The sequence below is a fragment of the Eptatretus burgeri genome, chromosome 1 (genome assembly GCF_056783735.1).
Source record: "Eptatretus burgeri isolate ZD-2024b chromosome 1, Ebu_testis_v1, whole genome shotgun sequence".
NCBI classification, from domain to species: domain Eukaryota; kingdom Metazoa; phylum Chordata; class Myxini; order Myxiniformes; family Myxinidae; genus Eptatretus; species Eptatretus burgeri.
In genome coordinates this window covers 75,605,839-75,627,925 of record NC_140961.1, presented here as the reverse complement: position 1 = coordinate 75,627,925, position 22,087 = coordinate 75,605,839, and the positions used below count along the sequence as shown (strand labels likewise).

General features: G+C 41.4%; 1 protein-coding gene across 8 annotated transcripts in view; it reads left to right on the top strand.

The window, feature by feature from the left end:
• The window catches only part of LETM1 (leucine zipper and EF-hand containing transmembrane protein 1), a 62,240-nt gene that overhangs the window by 4,188 nt on the left and 35,965 nt on the right, over window positions 1-22,087 (top strand). For all 8 annotated transcript variants that reach the window (XR_015060163.1, XR_015060162.1, XR_015060160.1 and 5 more), the window contains exons 2-6: window positions 2,866-2,923; window positions 3,128-3,554; window positions 14,362-14,505; window positions 14,650-14,787; window positions 19,033-19,236. Coding sequence is in view for 4 of the 8 variants with exons in the window: in XM_085888709.1 (XP_085744835.1) it covers window positions 2,866-2,923; window positions 3,128-3,554; window positions 14,362-14,505; window positions 14,650-14,787; window positions 19,033-19,236 (971 nt within the window). In the remaining 4 variants the exon portion in view is untranslated. The remainder of the gene's footprint in view (window positions 1-2,865; window positions 2,924-3,127; window positions 3,555-14,361; window positions 14,506-14,649; window positions 14,788-19,032; window positions 19,237-22,087) is intronic.

Here is a 22,087-nt window from a genome sequence, read left to right as displayed (position 1 = left end):
CTCGAGTTATCGTGCCTAAAAACAAACAAACAAACAAACAGAAACGGAAGTCATCAATATACTTACGAAATCTTTAGATTTCGTAAGTAACAAACAAACAAACAGACAGGGGTGAAAACAGTAACCTCTGTCCGTCTTCGATGGCGGAGGTTAACTCGAGGGGGAGCACTCGGAAAGTGCAAAACCTTCGCCGCCAATACTGCTAGGTCACTCAAGTGAACCTGATATCCTATTCATTCAATTTAACGTCAACAGTGCTCACAGAGTTATCGTTTGCAACTTTCCCTTTTACTTTTAACTTTTACATTCTCAATTCATTCGTCATAACTAGATTCCTTGAGACAGAAATAGATTTTACGTGGGTATATCCACCTGAAGTTCCAAAATCAGCCGCAATTATAATTTTGGCATGTTTTTTTGTTGGAAATCACTTATAACATGTAGAAATGCAAAAAAAATCGAAATTTTGTTGAAAAAAAATTTGCAAAATTTTTTTTTTCTCTAAATTTTTTTTGGGGGGGAAGGGGTTGGAAATCACTTAAAACATGTGGAAATGCAAAAACAAGAAATCGAAATTTTGTTGAAAAAATTGCATAAATTTTTTTTTCTCTAACAATTTTTTTTTTTGGGGGGGGGGGTTGGAAATCACTTAAAACATGTATAAATGCAAAAAAAATAAAATTCAAATATTTTTTTCAAATTGGCCGCCATCGCGGCCATATTGGATTTTGGACCAAGTCCAAAATCTAATGGCATGATCCTTAGACCAGACCTAACCCCCCCCCCCCCACACCAAGTTTCGTCGCAGTCCGTCGAGGAGTTTTTCTGTAATACTGTTCACAAACAAACAAACAAACATAAAGGGGTGAAAACAGTAACCTCCATCCATCTTCGATGGCGGAGGTTAATAAGCGAGGCTGGAAATTGGGAAGGACGAGGAATTGGGGTGGAGTGAGGGGGTACATTAATGGGTGAAGAAAAGATCATGGGTTTGGATGGGGAATGATTTGAGATGGTGGTGAATAGATGTCTTGAAGACCTGGAGGGAAGAGTGAGATTGAAGAGAGTGTGGAAGTTGGTTCCACGGGGTTTTTGGAAACGGAGGAACAAATGAGTGGAGGTGAGCAGTGATTTGGGAGTTTCACCATAAGGGGGGTTGTTGGTGGACCAGGTGCACCCTGCAGAAACCTGGGGGATGGGGTGGGGGAGAGATAAAGAATGGGATGAGCAGAGGGTGCAAGACCAACAAGGAGGCGAAAGAAGGCAGAGAGACCACCGACCTGTCTGCGATGGCAAAAATGACAGGCACATCGATTCAGCTTCATCGAGGGAGAGTCCAATGATCTTGAAGGACTTGGCTTTCACAAAAGTATCTTATTATAATGTCTTTTATTACTTTTATATAATCACCAGATAAATTGTGTTGTTTTTTTTTTTTGCAAGATTTGAATGATTTATTGTGCTTGAGAACAAGTGTCATGAAAAATGGAAGCAGCACAAGAAATTTATTCTAAAAGATGGTAACTCTGATATGCTACCGTTCCCCGAGGAGCGCTTATAATTACATTTAAAAAAAAAGTTATGGTGGCTTTGAGCCAACCCTGATTTAGGCATCAATGTTCACAATTTCAGGGCATGGAAAAATAGACTGCAAAAGAGCAGGCGTTTTATTTATTTATTTTTAAATTCCAACGAAGAGTTAATGCCCGAAGCATCAGCCTCTCCTTGCTTCCCACAGTAATACCAAGATCAACGTTCTGTTGATTCCATCCATGGTTCTCCCAATCCACTGATGCAGAACAACACCATTACTATCTGCATTGTTATGAAGCGTTGCTCCGCATTTTAGGGCTGGTCCTACTGCATCCCTTTCCAAAACCCTGAAGGTAAAATAACATATACTACTACTTTAACGGCCCCAATTTTTCCCATCTTATGCCATCAGCTGGGCATTGTTTTTGGACAAAATATTTCATGAACCGACTGGCCAAGCTTGTCATTTGATTTAAGGTCGCAGGAATTTGGAACTTGGCCGGGGTGTCGGTGATAGCTTGCCGACTCTTCATGAAAGACGCTTGCCGTAGATTCTTCAGTATCCACAAAAATACTAATGCTTGCAGATTGGTCCAATTAGTTAATGTTCTTCTGATGGGAAGCACACACATTGATTCACCTTCCTGCCTGGGAAACACCAGTGTTGCAGAATATAGCTGCGCCAAGATTTGAGCCCCACATAGACAGGTCAAAGGTGAATGTGCGTACCTCTAGGCCATCGTTCCATCCCTGGTCAATAGAATATATGAGCTTGAAAATCATTGGTATCTCTTTGCAAGAGGCTGAGATACCGGTTTTTTTTACGATGTTACTGCAGATAAGTTTAAATGTCTTCCAGATCAGGACTCGTGGAAGAGCTCTTTTTTTTGTCCTCTCTTACTTTCAATATGGTCACATTTATTGGTAAACTAACCCTCTATGTTCAACCACTGAGTCATGAGGTCTCCATTAGGTTCATTTTTTGCTCTCTTGCATATATAGAATTGCCTTCCTTCTCTCCAATTACATCCTTCTTTGTCTTCAGGATTATGCCTCACGGATGCTTCATTGAGACCCTTGTACCGATCTCTTTCTCATATACATCTCGAACCAATCCAGTTTGCTGTCTCCATCCTTTTGTTTGCTTTTCTATGAGCATCAACATTTTATATTATATAATATGTTGAGTGACACTGCTGAATTTCAGATAGACTATGTCATTTTCCTGCCCACTGTGGTGAGGGATCCTCCTTGCACGTAGTGACAATCAGATAAATGGCAATGGGAGAAAATGTGTGAATAATATATGTCCATTTATTCTTCATTTGACAGGATTCTGCATTGAAGACGGATGTTCTTATTTTGCAAGAGGGTGCAGCTGCACAGTCGGGTAAGGCATAGTTCATCTGGTATTCTATTAACAATTTAATGAAAATAGGAACTTATATATTGGATCTCTGAGAATGTCAATTTTCAAAACTCTCCCACATCTGTTCTGCTTGACACATTATTCACATGGGAACCTGTTGGAAGGAAAATAACTTGCCTTGTGTTTTTGTGTTTTTTTTTTAAATGGTCGTGTGTGTGTGTGTAGGAAACTTGTGATGCATTGTCAAACAGTGAGACAATCTCTGACATTATTTACCAGTGTGCCAACCAGCGGGATCAAGGGTACAATTGGTGAGGAACAAGGGCCTCGTATCTGGTCATATCCACTTGTGACTGTACAGCTGGCAAATTGCTGGACATCTGTACGGAGAATGCACACTGCAACATGCAGTTGTGCCAATGTCGATAAAAGGGAAAATATTCAGCAATCAACTTCATCCTCATCATACTCTAAACTTTCATTCTTCTCTGCGTCAACTTTATCCATTTTATCAATGAAGCGATTTGTCATCAATGAACTTCGACACTACTACCAAGGCTTTAAGATGTTGGCTATTGACACGAAGATTGCATCACGGATGCTGAATCGCATCCTGCACGGGCACCAAATGTCTCGACGTGAGCGCAGGCAGGTAAGGCTCAATTTTGGATTTGAGCAACCACCTGGCTCGGAATGCTGCATTTACCTGTCCTTGTAATTTATTTCCCTTTTTGTTTGAGTGGGATCAATTAAGTTGGGGAGGAGTTCTGAGGTGTGATACAACCATGATGGGTGAAAATGTTTATTTAAGCATCTGTACATGATGACACAAAGAAATAAGCATGGAATCCACCCTGTTACATTCAATTTAATGGAGGAAAATAGAAAACCAAATTAACAAATTAAAAATTGTAAAACTGAAGTTTAGATCCAATAAATCAAAGTCTGTGCTTAAAGATTATCAATGTGATCTGAATAACTAAAAGAGACTTTGTGAGTTTAAAATGTCTATTGAAAACTGGGAGGGGAAAGAACAGGAAGGCAACAATTATAATACAGAATAAACAGGTTTATGGAGAATAAAATACATGCCCCAGGGATTCAAACAAACTGAATTCCTTAATTACTTAATCTTAAGACCTCAATCATTCCACAGTAGAGGATAAGAGAGAGACGATACAAGAAATACTTGGTGCAGCCCTTTTGGCCACTGCAAGTCCAATGATGTGTCATTGCCAGAGTGGCGAGAGGCAAGCAGAGCCTCGTAGCCCTGCAGGTCTGAAGGGGTGTGGCACGATGCTGGGAGTGCAGCACTGGGTGGGAGGAGAGGAGGAGGAGAGGATGGCGTGATGAGAAGCTGATCTGCAGGATCAATACATTTTGGCGCCACTCAAACTGAAGCCCCACCCGAAAGCTTTTTGGTCCATCCAGAATTTTGAGGCTTGGCCTGAACTTCTGCCTTGGTAGCCCTGCAAAGCCACTGTCTTTAAAGAGGACATAACATACAGACATACAAGGGATATAGCAATAAAAAGGGAGTGGTTTTCAGACACAAACATTGTAAAGGGAGATGACATGCTATCCAAACAATTATTATCGACACATATTTATATTACAGATTATTTTGCCTTACACTTGCACTAAAACATGAACTAATGGAAATAACGATTCTAATTATGCATTCTTAACCTTTAGAAGTCAATTCTGCAACAATTATGAATGCAGGGCCAAACTGACACCACAACTATTATTGACATGCATCGAAAGTACTGTCGCGTCGGAGTCTCGCAAACATGATATGCCTCAGCAACAGGACCTTGGGTCAGACCAACAGCCAAAAGGTGTGATGTCGAAATGCATTAAATTCCCAATTATTATCCTAACTTACCATTCCCCAAGGTTATTCCAATTTAGCTGATTTTCGGTGGTGGAATGCCGGCGCGAGAGGTAAAAGGTGTTAAAACGTTTCCTTATAATTAAAATGTAGTTTATTTACAATGAAATATTGGATAAGGGTAGACAGAACAATCAATAAGTATGGAACAGATCTGGCGCTCGACAAACACAGACAGGGGTGAGGGACATGCAAACTTATGAACAATGAAAAGCAATAAAGCATTAAAACCTTACCCAACTATGGTGCCACACACCAGACTCTTACTAACAAACAGGAAGCAGACAAGGACTTTCTAAGTCCAAGTTGGCTGTCGGTGGAACAGGAGCACGATCGGCAGTCAGTAGAACAGGAGCGCAATTGGTGGGGCAAAAGTATTGTTGCATGAGTCACGTTCTGTACAGGGCACACAGCCTGAAGAAGCTCTCCTCCTCATTGGTCTACAGCAGAGATGAAGAGCCATTGATAGAAAGAGAGTGCACACCCATGCGCGCACCAGTTTTTGCCACCTCGGGACTGCACACGGCTGGTCCCTATTGGTTGTTGCTTGGGATGAGAGTAGCGCTCTTCCAAGGCGTCCCCTCCCCCTCCATCCCATCCAGAACCTCCTGCAGCCCCCAAAGGCTGCTTATCATAATTTACCTTGTGCACTTGACATATTTGCCATCCCTGCTCTGCTTCCCACCTTGCCACCATGGCTTGCTCACAACGGCTGAACAGTTCATAATTGGTCCATTGATGTGCAAAGTGCTTCCAATACGTATTTTTGTGACTGCAAGTCCTTACCTGGCCATGTTGTAAACCAGATGAAGTAATGAAACACTACTCCATCCAGTTTGACCATTTGACAGATGTACTTCCATTTCTGTTGCTTTCACCTTGATTTTAGAGAATCATAGCACCTGTTGACAAGGATTCAGGTTATTTGAAATAGTCGTTCTACAAATAAGAAAAATAAAAAAACACAAACGGAAGTGCACCTGTCAACTGGTCAAACTGGATGGAGTTGTGTCTCAATAAAGGTCTAGTTTTTTTTTTTTTTTTTTTTTTTTTTTTGTATACCTTGGTCGAGGCTCGTATGAGAGCTAACACACAACTCACAGCAAGGAGGCATGAGACAAGAGGGGCGGGAGTGGAAGGGACAAAACAGTGGGGAACAGACACATTAGGTGAACTGTGGAAGGGAGAGGGATGGGGATGGGACGGGGAACATGGCGAAGAGAAGATTGACATTTCAGGGACTTTCAGGAAGGAAAGCAGGAGAAATGAAGGAAGTGGGCTTGGGTGGATTATCGGGGGTAGAAAAGATCGAGGATTTGGATGGGGGAAGATAAGAGGTGGTGGTGAACACCTGTTTTGAAAGCCTGGAGGGAAGAATGGGAAAGAATAGAGTGAGGAAGTTTATTCCAAAGGCGGGAAAAAAGAGGAATGAAAGAGTGAAGATGAGCAGTGATTCGTGATTTTGGTAGTTTTACCAGAAGGGGGTTGTTGGCGGACCTTGAGCGCCCTGTGGAAATGTGGTGGGGACAAATCGCAGAGAGAACAGGGGGGGGCAAGGCTGGAGAGGAGTCGGTAGAAGACAGAAAGACCACCGACCAACTTGCGGTAATTGAGTGAGAGGCCCAAAGACTCAGCTTCATTGCGGGAGATGCCGATGATCTTAAATGCCCTGGTTTCGACAGCGTGAAGCCGAGAAAGGTGGGAGGCAGGAGCACCAGCCCAGAGGGGAGAGCAGTACTCCATCAGGCTACGGACAAAAGCTTTGTAAGTGGTCAGGAGCTCAAGAGGGCCGAGGAAGGACTTAGCACGACGGAGGATTCCCAGTCGGCGACTGGCTTTTGAGGCGAGGTTGGAAATGTGACTTTCCCAGGAAAGGTCATGGCAGATAGTGAGACCTAGAAGCTTGAAAGAAAAGACTTCTTCCAGAGGATTGTTGAGAAAGTGGATGGGGGGGTTTTGTAAACGGTCCTTTCGAAGAGACATAGTGAGAGTGTGAGATTTGTCTGGATTGAAAGACATGTTCCATGTGTTGGACCAGTTTGTGATTTTATCCAGATCTGCAGTGAGTGAAGAAGCTGCTGCTTGCCGGTCTGAGGGATGACAGATGGTACGGTAGAGGGTGGAGTCGTCGGCAAAGAGAAATAGAGGATTTTCCTCTATTTGTACGATGATTGTACGATGATTCTGCACTTTATGATCATGATCCACTCAAGGTCATCTTTGACCCATAACTTTTTTATTTATGATTTAAAGGTATCATTATCAATTGTGATTTTGAGGTCAAAACTTGAGATATCAAATTTATGTTGACGCCACTGTGTATTTTGATTTATTGTTTACTTTTTTCTCTCTTGATTCTGCAATTAATTGCATTGCCCCCATTACCACTGAGTTTCTTGATGCTGAGTATATGTGAAATTGAAATTTGAATGTATTTTATGTTAAATGCTTCTTGAATGATTAGAAAAAGAAGAACTCATGATCTAGTGTCACCGCTGTAGGTTTGGGCAATGCATTATCAAATATTTTCTCAGTTATTCAGTTGTTTTCTTTTCTTCAGAAGTATTTGGTAAATTTACCGACTATTGGTAAGATATGATAACATAGCCTAAATGTAAAAACCTCGACCTTTATTTAAGCAATGGGTGTGTTAATTTGCAAAACAATTACTTCTAAATATTTGCTTGTAGAAAATATGCTGGCAGAATGTAACTCACTTCACAAGAAAGTTTGTCATTTTTTTTGATGAGTAGTATTTAAAAAAAAAAAAAATTAAACATACCCCAACCCCCCCCCCCCCTTGAATAAATTTATTTACTTAGCAGTTCTGAAAGAAAAAAATCTTCCCCAGATGAAGAAGACAGGTGTATATTGTTGTTAAATGCTCCAAATTTGAACTTTATTTTGCTCTTTATAGTTGGCAGAGTGGGTTTGAGGCTCAGGTGTATTTTTTACTTATGGGTAGAAATGCCAATTAACGGGTCGAAGGTTTATGATTTCGAAGATGTGAATCATTCTCTTGATATTGTTGCGAATTCGCGCCTGCCGGCGTGCGATCGGCCACGTAACTCGAATCGCAGCCGCATCACCCACCGGAACGGACAATTCAGTCATGACCCTCCGGGAAGCCAGTCACGGGTGGGTCTTTCGACCTCACCACAATCGTGCCAATCGCCCACCCGCGTAGGATAGGGTTGTTTGCCAAACTCGACCTACCTAAGTACCAACGCGGATGGTTAATCGGGCGATCGCACCTCGCTGCAGGTCAGCCTAGGACACGAACCGCTTAAGCGGTCCGTTCCGTGCTACAGTGATAACCGAGCGGTGTTATCGCTGACCTCGACGGACGTGATTATTTATTGGGTGTCTAAACCCCACTGCCAATCCTTTACGTGATGCAGGATGGAGAGTCAATAAAAAGAAAGGAGACGAAGCAGAGCGGGAACAGTTCAACAAGCAAGCATTTTATTTACACACGCAGACACAAAGCAAGCACGTATATTCAGCCATACAAAATGCACAAAGAGCAAATGTAAGAAAAACAGTTAAAACTGACTATACGCGTACACACGGCAACACTTACACAGTTTTACTTGAAATACGGCGCCACCACAAGCATTTACGCAAAAAGCAAAGGAAGAAAGCCACCCTCACAGGCAAGGAGGCAGACAGGCCCGTAGACCAAATGTACGTGGATCCTGGAGGATCGGTCAGGTCCACGAGACCGGGGAGATCTTACTCTTGCATTCCTCTTGCATTCCTCTTATGAATTCCTCTTGCATTTGGACCCACGGCTCGACGCGTTCGGCACCAACTACCGAACGGCTCCTGGACAGCATGACGTTTGGTGTTGACTGGTGGTGTCTGGGAATGGTTGTGAAGGAGAAAGGCGAAGGTGGTGGAGGGTTTTCTGTGGTGGTTTGGTGGTTGGCGGGTGTCATTTGGGAATGGCGGTGAAGCGATGTTTGCGGGATGGAGTTATGAAGGTAAAGGCGAAGGTGGTGGTGTTTGCGTTGATGGCGGCTTAATGGTCGAAAATAACCATAGAGAAAGAAAAATGGCTAACTGAAGGATCGCAGCCCGAATGGATCACATAAATTCTCTCTATACAACGGGTGTGGGCTAACTACACATGGACTTATCAAGATATCTCACCTGAGGACTCTTTATGGTGTAATGCGAATTTCCACAACCGTAACAATATTTCATGTACATTCTTATTTCACATTATTACAAAAATATTCCTGTACAAATCAAAGGATATTCCAATTCCAAAAAGATACCTAGGTTACCATGGATAACAAAGATTCTCCAAAGACCAATCTACCAATTAAAAAATACAACTACTTGTACTATGAGTATTCATTAAATCCAAATGAACAATCACAAAAAAGTTATACAACTTATAAAAATACTTTCACTTGGTATTTTACATCGAGAGAAGAAAAGTTATTTTTCTCGGAAATTTAAAAACACATGGACAGTTATAAATGGCATGTTGAATTAGAATAAGAAAGAGTCAACATTGTAAAGAAATTAACTACAATAATGAATGTATTGTGAGTCCACATACCACGGCTGATCGTTTTTCATGAATTGTTTTTGATGTTTATCCAAATCTTTCAATAAATTCTTCTGTTCTCAATGGATCCTTTGATGACTTTTTGGAAAATCCAAGCCCAAGCTCATTAATTTTTTGTTTCTATTCATGAAATAGAGGTCATAGATAATGTGAATAATTTGTACTGCAGAAAAAAAGTGTTGGACATTATGGGCTCGATAATTTTCCTTTCAAATATCTTTTTACAAACTGCAGATTTGTTCATATTTACATATATCCCTCAGTACTGGTGCTACACCTGATAAAATGAAGATAGCTTACGTAATCCCGATGTTTTTTTTAAAGTAATCTACAAAGAGTTAAGCAACGATAGACCAATTTCTTTCCTGACCACTTTCTCCAAAATTCTTGAAAAAGTCTTTTATTCACCAACTGTGTTATCTATTTTTTAAAGTCATGTTTTTGGTAACCTGCAATTATTTATACTAATGACTTCTACAAGTCATGTGATGTGCCTGGTCTTTTATTATTTTGCGAATGATTCAAATCTTTTTTTTTCTCTTATTGAGACACAGATGTTCTCACTACTGTTAATTTGGAATCCTTACTATAATTCACGGACCGGTGTTTATGTGTTTGTTTGTGGGTTTGTTTGTCGCGCTGCTCCTCCTACAGTTCTGGGTCGATGACAAACAGACTTGCTACATAGGATCAGCATGACCCCAATTAATGTATAGGAGTGTTTTTATGTACATCATCTACTCCTCTGAGAGGATTTGACGGAGGAAGTTGAAACTTTCAAGGATTAAACTATGAAAGTAGTAGTCGTAGTAGTTAGTCGTAGTAAAACGTGCAGCCTTTCCAAAGAATAACTATATACAAGAAGCTTAAAGTTTGTGATTGGTAATACTCGTAGCTACTTTCAAATTGTAAGACAAAATAAGCATTTCAGTATATCATAGGAATACCGATGGGAAATGAATGAAGACCATTCTTTGAAAACTTGTTCTTACACTTGTTTGACTTTGACTGACTGGCTTTATGATAAATCTTTTGGAGGCGTGCTTGTGTTCACCAAGTCTGTCCATAGCCTCTTTTTCAACTGGCTGTGGTGCTGGGAGAAGGATGGCATAACATCCCATATAACAAGAGCTGGATTACCTGTTTTGATCGATGACAAAACATGTACAAGCTTGTGTTAGGGTCAGTGGTAGTTACACTCATGATTAAAGCCATTTCTCCCAAAGCAAACTTATTTGTGATCATTTTTAGCCTGGCATCATTGTCAATTTGCACATTCATTTCACACAGTCAAGTTGTTGTCACATAACAACTTAACTTTGGCTTCCACTGACATCATTTGTCAAAGGAATGTCCAGTTTTATGTGCTGGTCTGCTTCAACCAGATATGAACATGCCTTCAAAACTTTTCTTCCTTAATTTTCTTTTGAATGAGTATATTATATACTGTGTGTCCCAATTGAGCTAGACACTTCTGCAGACTATTTGTCCTTATTAAAAGTTTACTCTTATTTATTTATTTATTTATCATTTTTAAATTGCCATTTGCACATTGAAAGCAGATTAATTTGTGTATGCTCCTTAATTTATAGATGTGCTAAAACACATGAGCATTAAAGAGAAACTGGGCAGGAAATTATTGTCGGGCCACAAAGCCTGAGCAAATTGGCCCAAACCACCACAAACATAGAGGTGACTAAACCATTGTTTGTAAATACAATTTTAAAAATATGAGTCATCCTTTACATAAAATGTACAGTAGAGTGGAGAAAATTCCTGAAAAAAATGTGTGGGGGATAGACTTTTATACTGTCATTTGTGCCATGCTGCTATTCTACACAAAAAGCGTCAGCACAAATTTTATAAAATAACACCCAATAAATGAGCAAATGGGTTTCCGTACCAGAAAACGTTTACCAAACTGGTTGGATAGAGAATCCAAAAAGTGCAACATGCAACTACAGTACCCCCTTCCCAAACCCATTGGGAAGCACCTGCATTGCTCCAAATTTTTGGCACAGAACATGGCCATGACAAGCCCAAACCATTACTGAACACTGTTGTTACTCCACCCCTCCCCCCTACAAAAGCACACACCCCATGAAGTGATACAGGCAAATGGGAAAACTGGAACTGCATTTAGCACAACAGCAAGTGTCTGTTTCAAACTCTTCTTTTAGCAATAGTTGGGAGCCATAAATATTAAGCAAGAGGTTAGGACCATCTCCCTGGTTGTGTCTCAGGCATTCAACATGGTTTTGCATTCTGCTGAGCTTTCCAATCTTGCTATCCGTGGCATACAAAGCTGCCTTCATACCTGGCTTTCTCACTTGCTCCATTTATGTAGTCAACACATTTATATAGTAAGAACCCTCCCCTTTTCCATCCCGGGGGAGGCTGGAATGCCCCAAGGCAGTGCCTTGGCCCAGTCTTGTTCTTCATCTGCATCAACGACCTCTCTGATGCTCGGGAAAAACCCCTCTTCCTTTTTACAGATATCTCCATGTTGTATTATACATTCCCTAATCCGACTAACAGGCGGATAACATCAATGTCACTCACTGCTGACATTGAATTGATTAGATTCTGGTTATATTAATAGAACATATCTTTCATTTCTGGTGAATCTGTGTCACACTGTTGCTCAGGAAGGATTATCAAATACACCCACCTGCAGTATCTATTTTCATGGTCAGCCACAGGAAAACTTTCAGTCTCTTTGCATCACATTGCAGGGCTTTTTTGTATTTGCAAAGTCAGGGAAACAATCATTGCAGTTGACATTAAATTCTTACTTTTCTCCAATAGACCATCAGTTCAGTGTTCTTCAGACAATAGACCAATCTTCAGACCATCAGTTCAGTGTTAGACCTGGTCACTCCACCCTGGACATGCTGCTTCAACTCAGCCAACAAGCAATGGAGGCCCTCAATCTCAGATAAGGTGACAGTCAACTTTTTGGACATATCTCAAGCATTCGATAAAGCCTGACACCCCACCTTACTCTCAAATATCTGTCTTTGACATCCAAGGCAACCTCCTCTCATGACTTACCGACTTCCTCTACTCAGAATTAATGTGGGGTTCTCAATCTGATCCTCTCATCTCCTCTCCCTGTCAAGGCTGGAGTGCCCCAATGCAGTCTTTAGCCTCGTCCTGTTCTTCATCTTCATCAATGATCTTTTTTCCGATTCTCTGGAAAATCCTGCTTATTTCCTTGCTAATTACTCCATGTTCTGCCATAGCATCCCTCATTTTTCAGATCAGCAGGCAGGAGCCTCTTCCCTCTGTGTAGACTTTGACAGAAACAGTAGCTGGTCCAACACTTGGGACATGTCTTTCAACCCTGACAAATCCCACACTCTCACTCTGTCTCTCAGAAAGGACCATCTGGCGAATCTTCACATTTACTTGCTTAACAAACCTCTTGACGTTCGGTCACTCAAACTTTTGGGCCTCACCATCAGCCATGATCTTTCTTCAACTACATGTCCAGGTTGGCCTCCAAGTCAGCTGCCATCGATGCATTCTCTGTCATACACTGTTTTCTTAGCAAAACTGAACTTTAATCAAATTACAAGGTCTTCATCCACAGCTTGATGGAGTACTGTTATCCCTTTTGAGTGGTGCCCCTGTCTCACACCTTGTTCAGCTTGATTATATGGAAACCAAAGCTCTCAAAATCATTGGAATCTCACACGATGAAGCTGGGTCTCAGGGTCTGTTACTCTCGCATTACAAACAGGTCAGTGGCCTCTCTGTCTTATACCATCTCACCATCTCCATTCTGGTACTGCACTTCTTGCCCTTTCCTTGCTTATTTTGTACAATTGTCACCCCCACTGCTTCACTGTCAGTTTGTTTCCCTTTTAACCTCTCACCTTGCTCTTCCATGAACCTCAATTTTGTATATTAAGAATAATAATGCATTGGTAATCCAACCACTTCTCTACCATTGAGCTGCGTACTTTGCAATTATGCATTGACTTTCTCATTAAGCCTCCCCTATAGGATAAAGGGAGGGTTATATACTTGTTGTTGGGTTGGTTTCAACAATTAGTGCCCCTAATTTTTAATGGTAACTCAAAGTTTATTAGACCGCTCGGAGTACTAAAACACCATTTACATTTTTGTTTTTTCCTTCCTTGTTTTTTTCTGCCATTGAGCTGTATCTCAGAGCTTGCTGGGACTTTTGGAATTAAATTTTGCAGCAATAATGGGAATACAAAATATGCAGGATTGACAGTTTTTTTGTTTTTTTTACCTTGACCTAGTTTTAAAGTTATGCCCTAATTATAGACATTTAACCTTTTTCGCCATAACTCGACTAAGGTTTGTCCGAACAGAACAAAATTGCCCTCTCTAGATAGCCGAGGGCCAGCATACTTATGCTTAATTTCCATCACATGCCTCTGGATTAAATGTCAAGGTCAAATGGTGGTCTAAAAAAAAAGAAGCTTTTTATTCTTTATATATATTTTTTGTCATCGCTCAATTTTGCCAATGCAGAATCTCAAGACCACTTGGCCTTCCAATATGTTCTTGCATCATAATAGTGGACCTGTACTAAAGTTGTGCACCTGATATTTTTGATGAGTGTCCTTGACCTACCTTTTTTCGAATTGTGACCTAATTAACAAAAAGCACCTTTTTCATAACTTGAATACGTTTCATAATGTTGTGGTTTGTGGATGGATTGGAGATGAGGACACATGTTATTAAGTTACACTCTACCCCTAATTGTTGAAGGTCAAGGTCATATGGTGGTCCAAATAAAATATGGCCATCATTGGATTGCAGGTGCCATGGGAGGCTTACCCTTTGCGACCACTTTGTAATCACAGATGTCTAGTTCTGTTTGTTGTCATTTCATTATTTGGATATCAGGAATAATATATACTTGCAATGAAAGGTTTTCTGACATTATTTGCTTTTGCTCCTATTTGACTCATACACAGTATTTATTTCCATGTATGCCTTTAGTTTTTGCGGACATGTGCAGACCTCTTCCGACTTTTGCCCTTTTTGATATTCATCATTGTACCTTTTATGGAATTTCTACTTCCATTTGCTATCAAGCTCTTCCCTAATATGCTGCCTTCAACATTCGAGACTTCCTCCAAAAAGGTATTCTATCATTCATACAGTATTGATAAAGCAGCGAAGTGCATCTTCATAGCCTGAGATGAAGTGTTTCTCAGTGAACTCTCGGCTTTATGGGTTGCAGATGCCTTCCCCATTTATTTTGTGTGGTTTTGCTGTCCTACACAGGAGGAGCGTCTTGTGAGAGAGCTGAAGCTGAAGATGCAGATGGCAAAGTTTTTGAAAGAGACTATGTTGGAGGTAGCAATGCGGAACAAGCCAGTGGTGGGCCAAGTCACAAATGAATTTTCTTCTTTTTTGCAGCGAGTAAGAACCATTCAGTTTCAACATCATTTATTCATTGATTGGCTCATTAATTTATCTTCCTGATATTTGTATGGACTATGCATTATGCAAGCTTAATTTTATACTGCTTATCCAGGTCATCATTTGAGAACAAAAATGTAGGACCCTGAGCGTTTTTTATTTATTCACGAACAAATACTGTTGTGGGCCGGGGTTCAGTGGTGATACACGACCACTAGGTGGAGCAGTAGAGCCGTCTCCCACCGAACACCCAGAATTTATGTCGTGACTCTCGGACAACTCCGAAAGGTCACGGGTCACTTAAGGACCATGCTTGCCAATTCTCTGACGGCGTCGGGGAAGGGTTAATAGCCAAATTTCAATATACCTAAGTACCCACGTCATCAAATTACCGGGGAAATCACGCCCTCAACGGACATTGTCGAACCGGGTCGCTCTGGCGACCTCGGTCCGGTGAACCGAGCGGAATTAGCAAAGTCCGTCGGACCCAATGACAACTTACAGCACCAACGGCCTCACTATTTCTCAAGCCTGCACCATGCTGGGTCAATGGAAGAAAACACTGGCAACGAATTGGAACATTTAACAATTGGGGGGTTTATTTATAATGGGGGCAATAATCGGGAAGGGAGACACAGAGCAGAGTAACAACCGAATATCAGGCAGGCAATGTAAAATCAAAAGAAAACACTTAAACAATTCTACCTAACAGACTGGCCACACACACACACACACACACACACACACACACACACACACACACACACACACACACACACACACACACACACACACACACACACACTTATTAGTATAGACTTAAGACATTGCAGCTTACCATTTTTAATTAATTTGTAAAAAATATGTGTTCACTTTGTCATTATGGGGTATTTTGTGTAGATCGGTGACAAAAAATTTAAGTTTAATCAACCCCAATTTCAGGCTGTAACAACAAAATGTGAAAAAGTCAAGGGGTCTTAATACTTTTTGAAGGCACCGCATATAACTTTGTGATGGACAAACCAAGTGCCGTGCAATTTAAGGGCTTATTTATTGATTTAATATTGTTTTGTCTTTATGTCAACTACTATGTTACTTACATACAGAAGTGAACCAAATTTCCTTCCCTGCATTATAACTACTAGCGGAGTACCCTCCCTACAGGCGATCTTGTTCCAAGCATGCAACATGTTCTTCTGACACATACCTTTATTTGGACGGTGCATAGGCAACTGACAGCTCTGTACGTGCAAAAAAAAAGTAACCCATGAAGTTACATGCATGAAGCAAAAATATACCTTCTGCTTATAATTCAAAACACCTCACTGCACTGGAAAACGTGGGGACAGGAATACTGCACTATAAATGGTGGAGACTTGTAATACACTATAAATGGTGGAGACCTGGACCGGCGTGACATTATATACATTTACATAGAGAATTCGCATCCCCAACTCCTCCCCCCAAGACCACCAGCAAATATAACAACACCCCCATACATTAAATGGGGTTATGCTGATCCTATGTAGCAAGTCTGGATGAAATCGGCCCACAACTGGTGGAGGAGTAGCGCGACAAACAAACACACACCGGTCTGTGAATTATATTGAGGATAAGCGAAGAAAGAGGGAAGTGATTGTGAATTTAATGTTCCATCTTTATTTACTTTTAAGATTGTTCTTAACAAATGGGGACAAGAACAACGCAGGCATGATAGGCTAAATGTCTTTTTCATGCACCAAAGTTCCCTGTGTATATTTGTGTCACGTTAAGAACAGGACGAAATGGGGAGGGGAGGACAGAGAGTTGGGAGTGAGGGTGCATGGAGTTGTAAGACGGAGATTTAGACGTTGGGAAGGAAGGTTGAGTACTTGGGGTTTGGGGAAGTTGAGGACTTGAAGAAGAAAGGGGGTTGGGGATGACAGAGTTGGCTTTGGGGAGGGAGGGCAGAGAGGGGACAGAGTTGGGATCGAGGGGTTTGAGGAGTTTTTGGGGGGAACGGGGCATTGAGGCCATTGGTTTGGGAGGGGAGGGGAGCACAGAGTTTGAGTGTGGTGGTAGGGGGGGGTGCAGAGAGAGGACAGAGTTGGAAGGGGGTTGAGGACTTGGGATTGTGTGGGGGGGGGAGGAGGGGGGATGGTGAGGGAACTGAAGTCACATTTTACATTATGCATAATTTCCATGGGTCCCAGATAGTCTCATTGGGTATTTTCGGTCCTTGGGGTTTTTGGATCCCCTGTCTTTTGGGTCTTCATGGTCCTTGGAGCCTTTTGCGTCCTCAAGTCATTTGGATCCCCTGGGTCTTTTGGGTCCTCTGGATCTTTTGAGTGTTTGGGATCCTCAGAGTCTTTTGCGTCCTCTGGGTCCTTTGGGTATTTTAGGTCTTGGGGATCGTTGGGGTCTTTACGGTACTCGGGGTCTTTTCGATGTTTTGGTTCCTTTGGCCTTTTGGGTCCTCCGGATCTTTTGTGTCTTGTGGGTCTTTGCGGTCTTTTGGCTCTCCAGGGTATGTTGGTCTTTTGAGTCTTCTAGGTCTTTTGGATCTTTGAGGTCTTTGGGGCATTTTTGGGTCTTTGAGTCCATTGGATCTTTAGGGGCCATTGGGTCTTCCAGGTATTTTCAGTCTTTTTGGTATTTTGGGTGCTCGAGGTATTTTGGGTCTTTAAGGGTATTTTGGGTGCTCGGGGGAGGGGGGTCTTTTGGTTCTCTAGGTACTTGAGGTCAAATATTTCAGGTTACAATTGTGGGTGACGTCAGGTCAGCTACCAACCAATGGGTAAAGAGCGGACATACATACATGCATATTGTTACTGTTGTGGGGGTAGGTGGAGGAATTTCATCGGAAAGTTAGGATTGGATATAGTTGTTTGGTCTGTGGACGTATGGGAGACATCTCGATGTGATTAAGTAGGGAAACTCTGAGCTTAAGTGTTACTGTTACCACACAGAGGGGGGGGTGGTGTCATGTTAATTAGCTAGGGTTAAAGAATAAGCTTCCCCAGTATGTAATTGCCCCCCCCGTGACTTTCTCGATATTTTGTATTACAAACCAGCAATGGACCATTACAACCTAACTGCATGACCAAGTAGTAAGAAGCCCCTCCTCCAAGGGTGACGGCCGGTGAAGTCATGCCCCCGAGGCTGATGATTGATGGGTGTGACATCAGAAGCGAGGCAGGCATGCCGAACATGCGAGAAGCCCCGCCTTCCTGGGTTTCTTGCGAGCAAGTTATGCCCCGAAGGTGGAACGGTTGTTCGGTGTGACATCAGAGAGAGTTAAGAGAAGGAACGCACGGGTGCGGAATGAGGGGCGCACGCGGTCGAGAGAGAACGTAGTGAGGAGATAGCCTGTAGGAAGTAAGAACAGGGCTTTACGGCTGGCTTTTCTTCGATGCGGGAAGAAGACGGTATAATTCTCGTATTCGTACTGAGGCAATTTGGCTGGCGTGGTGAAGCAAGACACTGGCCATCGACTCTTGGCTGCTCGTATGAGATGGGCCTCGAAACCTCGTGTATGTCACCGAAGGGGATGGTGCCATTCTAAACGGCATGACGGTCGGTGAGCCTTGGTGTTGAATACTGCTCATGAATTGCTTTGACGTACGTTTGTCCTGCTGCGAGCGATCGACTTGGTGCTATAAAGACCATCTCTGGACAAGCTAAGTGGCAGAATAAAGGAAGGGTTTTCTTTTATTTTGTTTCCCCTTGTCTGCATTTAAGTCTATGCGTAGAGGCGCCTCGACTTTAGATTTTAAGATTCATTTAACTCACGTATTATTATATTCTGATTATTATTCCTTGCAAATATTTATGTTGTCATTAAATTCCCCTGTTTATTTTAAGTTGCTGTGTCCGTGTATTTGTCGTGGGGTTCGAGTGGAAACCCCCCTGTGCATCCATCTGTGCCTCCGTCGCTCCGCCATTGCGCCGCACCCCTCCCATGCATGTTATAATCTCCAAGGATCAACATGTCCACCTCTTAATAAGGAAAAACCGCTCAGATATCCGGACTGGCGGTGTTAAACACCCGTCACAACAATTTTGGGTCGGAGTGGGGGAGGGGGTGTTTAACGTAACCACCAGGACTGCGACAATACATACAGAATCACAAACACTTGCTCTATTATATATAGATACCTTTTTGCATTTATTTGTCATGTTTGCTTTGTTGGTTTTTAAATATACACCTCATGTTAAAAGCTGAAAGCATCAATGTGTTTTCCAGTGTCTGATCCTTGTGCTCAGGTGCGTAGCTCTGGTGAACAACCCACCAAGAAGGAAATCTTGCATTTCTCCAAACTTTTTGAGGATGAACTGACTCTAGACCACCTGATGCGGCCCCAGCTAATGGCTCTTTGCCGTCTGCTTGAACTGCAACCTGTGGGAACAAACAACTTCTTGCGATTCCAGCTGCGGTTCAAGCTTCGTGCAATCAAAGCTGATGACAAGGCACGTCTATTCCCAGGAAAGAGTTCTGAAATCCTACCTGCCGAATCATTTGAGAATCATATTCTGACATTACATGACAGTGAAAGTTGGGCTTCCATTAACGTTATGCATGAAAGTTTGGCTTCTATTTTGCATTTCCTGGAATTTTTGAACCCCTGCTTCCCTCGTGCCCAACATGTATTGGATATTTAATTTGTGGCCTATACGGCTCCTGGGTTTGCCTCAAACCCATATGCCATGGGCGATTAACCACAAGCACCTGCTGCTGTTTTTTTTTTCACACTGAGAATTAAATTACTAGATGAATCTGCTTGTTTCCTGGAAACTCCATTCAAAATTCAAAAACTGGTCTGATCTGATCGTTCGAGACTTGAGATCATTCGAGATCATTCTTCATCAAACATTCGACATGAAACAAGATCAAAACATTCTAGATCAAACAAACTAGATCTGATCATTACGTTTTTCACTGAAATGTATCCTCAAAACAGAAAAAAAGTAAATATGCATCTATTTGTACAAACGCCTCATACTATTTTTATACACTCCTCATGCTGTTTGTATACAATCCTCATGCCATTTGTATACACTCCTCATGCTATTTGTATACACTCCTCATGCTATTTGTGTACACTCCTCATACTATTTGTATACACTCCTCATGCTATTTGTATACACTCCTCATGCTATTTGTAGACACTCCTCATGCTATTTGTATACACTCCTCATGCTATTTGTATACACTCCTCATGCTATTTGTATACACTCCTCATGCTATTTGTGTACACTCCTCATGCTATTTGTATACACTCCTCATGCTATTTGTATACACTCCTCATGCTATTTGTATACACTCCTCATGCAATTTGCATACACTCCTCATGCTATTTGTATACACTCCTCATGCTATTTGTATACACTCCTCATGCTATTTGTATACACTCCTCATGCTATTTGTATACACTCCTCATGCTATTTGTATACACTCCTCATGCTATTTGTATCCACTCCTCATGCAATTTGTATACACTCCTTATGCTATTTGTATACACTCCTGATGCTATTTGTATCCACTCCTCATACTATTTTTATACACTCCTCATGCTGTTTGTATACAATCCTCATGCCATTTGTATACACTCCTCATGCTATTTGTATACACTCCTCATGCTATTTGTATACCCTCCTCATGCTATTTGTATACACTCATGCTATTTGTATACACTCCTCATGCTATTTGTATACACTCCTCATGCAATTTGCATACACTCCTCATGCTATTTGTATCCACTCTTCATGCTATTTGTATAAACTCCTCATGCTATTTGTATACACTCCTCATGCTATTTGTATGCACTCTTCATGCTATTTGTATACACTCCTCATGCTATTTGTAGACACTCCTCATGCTATTTGTATACACTCCTCATGCTATTTGTACAAACTCCTCATGCTATTTGGATACACTCCTTATGCTATTTGTATACACTCCTCATGCTATTTGTATCCACTCCTCATGCTATTTGTATCCACTCCTCATGCTATTTGTACACACTCCTCATGCTATTTGTATACACTCCTCATGCTATTTGTATACACTCTTCATGCTATTTGTATACACTCCTCATGCAATTTGCATACACTCCTCATGCTATTTGAATACACTCCTCATGCTATTTGTATCCACTCCTCATGCTATTTGTATCCACTCCTCATGCTATTTGTATCCACTCCTCATGCTATTTGTATACACTCCTCATGCTATTTGTATACACTCCTCATGCAATTTGTATACACCCTCAAGCTATTTGTATACACGCCTCATGCTATTTGTATACACTCCTCATGCGATTTGTATACACGCATCATACTATTGGTATACACTCATCATGCTATTTGTATCCACTTCCTCATGCTATTTGTATACACTCTTCATGCTATTTGTATCCACTCCTCATGCTATTTGTATCCACTCCTCATGCTATTTGTATACACTCCTCATGCTATTTGTATACACTCCTCATGCTATTTGTATACACTCCTCATACTATTTGTATACACTCCTCATGCTATTTGTATAAACTCCTCATGCTATTTGTATACACTCCTCATGCTATTTGTATACACTCCTTATGCTATTTGTATACACTCCTCATGCTATTTGTATACACTCCTCATGCTATTTGTATACACTCCTCATGCTATTTGTATACACTCTTCATGCTATTTGAAGACACTCATGCTATTTGTATCCACTCCTCATGCTATTTGTATACACTCCTTATGCTATTTGGATACATTCCTCATGCTATTTGTATACACTCCTCATGCTATTTGTATACACTCCTCATACTATTTGTATACACTCCTTATGCTGTTTGTATCCACTCCTCATGCTATTTGTATCCACTCCTCATACTATTTGTATACACTCCTTATGCTGTTTGTATCCACTCCTCATGCTATTTGTATCCACTCCTCATGCTATTTGTATCCACTCCTCATGCTATTTCTATCCACTCCTCTTGCTATTTGTATCCACTCCTCATGCTATTTGTATCCACTCCTCATGCTATTTGTATACACTCCTCATGCTATTTGTATACACTCCTCATGCTATTTGTATACACTCCTCAAGCTATTTGTATACACCCCTCATGCTATTTGTATACACTCCTCATGCTATTTGTGTTCACGCATCATACTATTTGTATACACTCCTCATGCTATTTGTATACACTCCTCATGCTATTTGTATTCACTCTTCATGCTATTTGTATACACTCATGCTATTTGTATCCACTCCTCATGCTATTTGTACACACTCCTCATGCGATTTGTACACACGCCT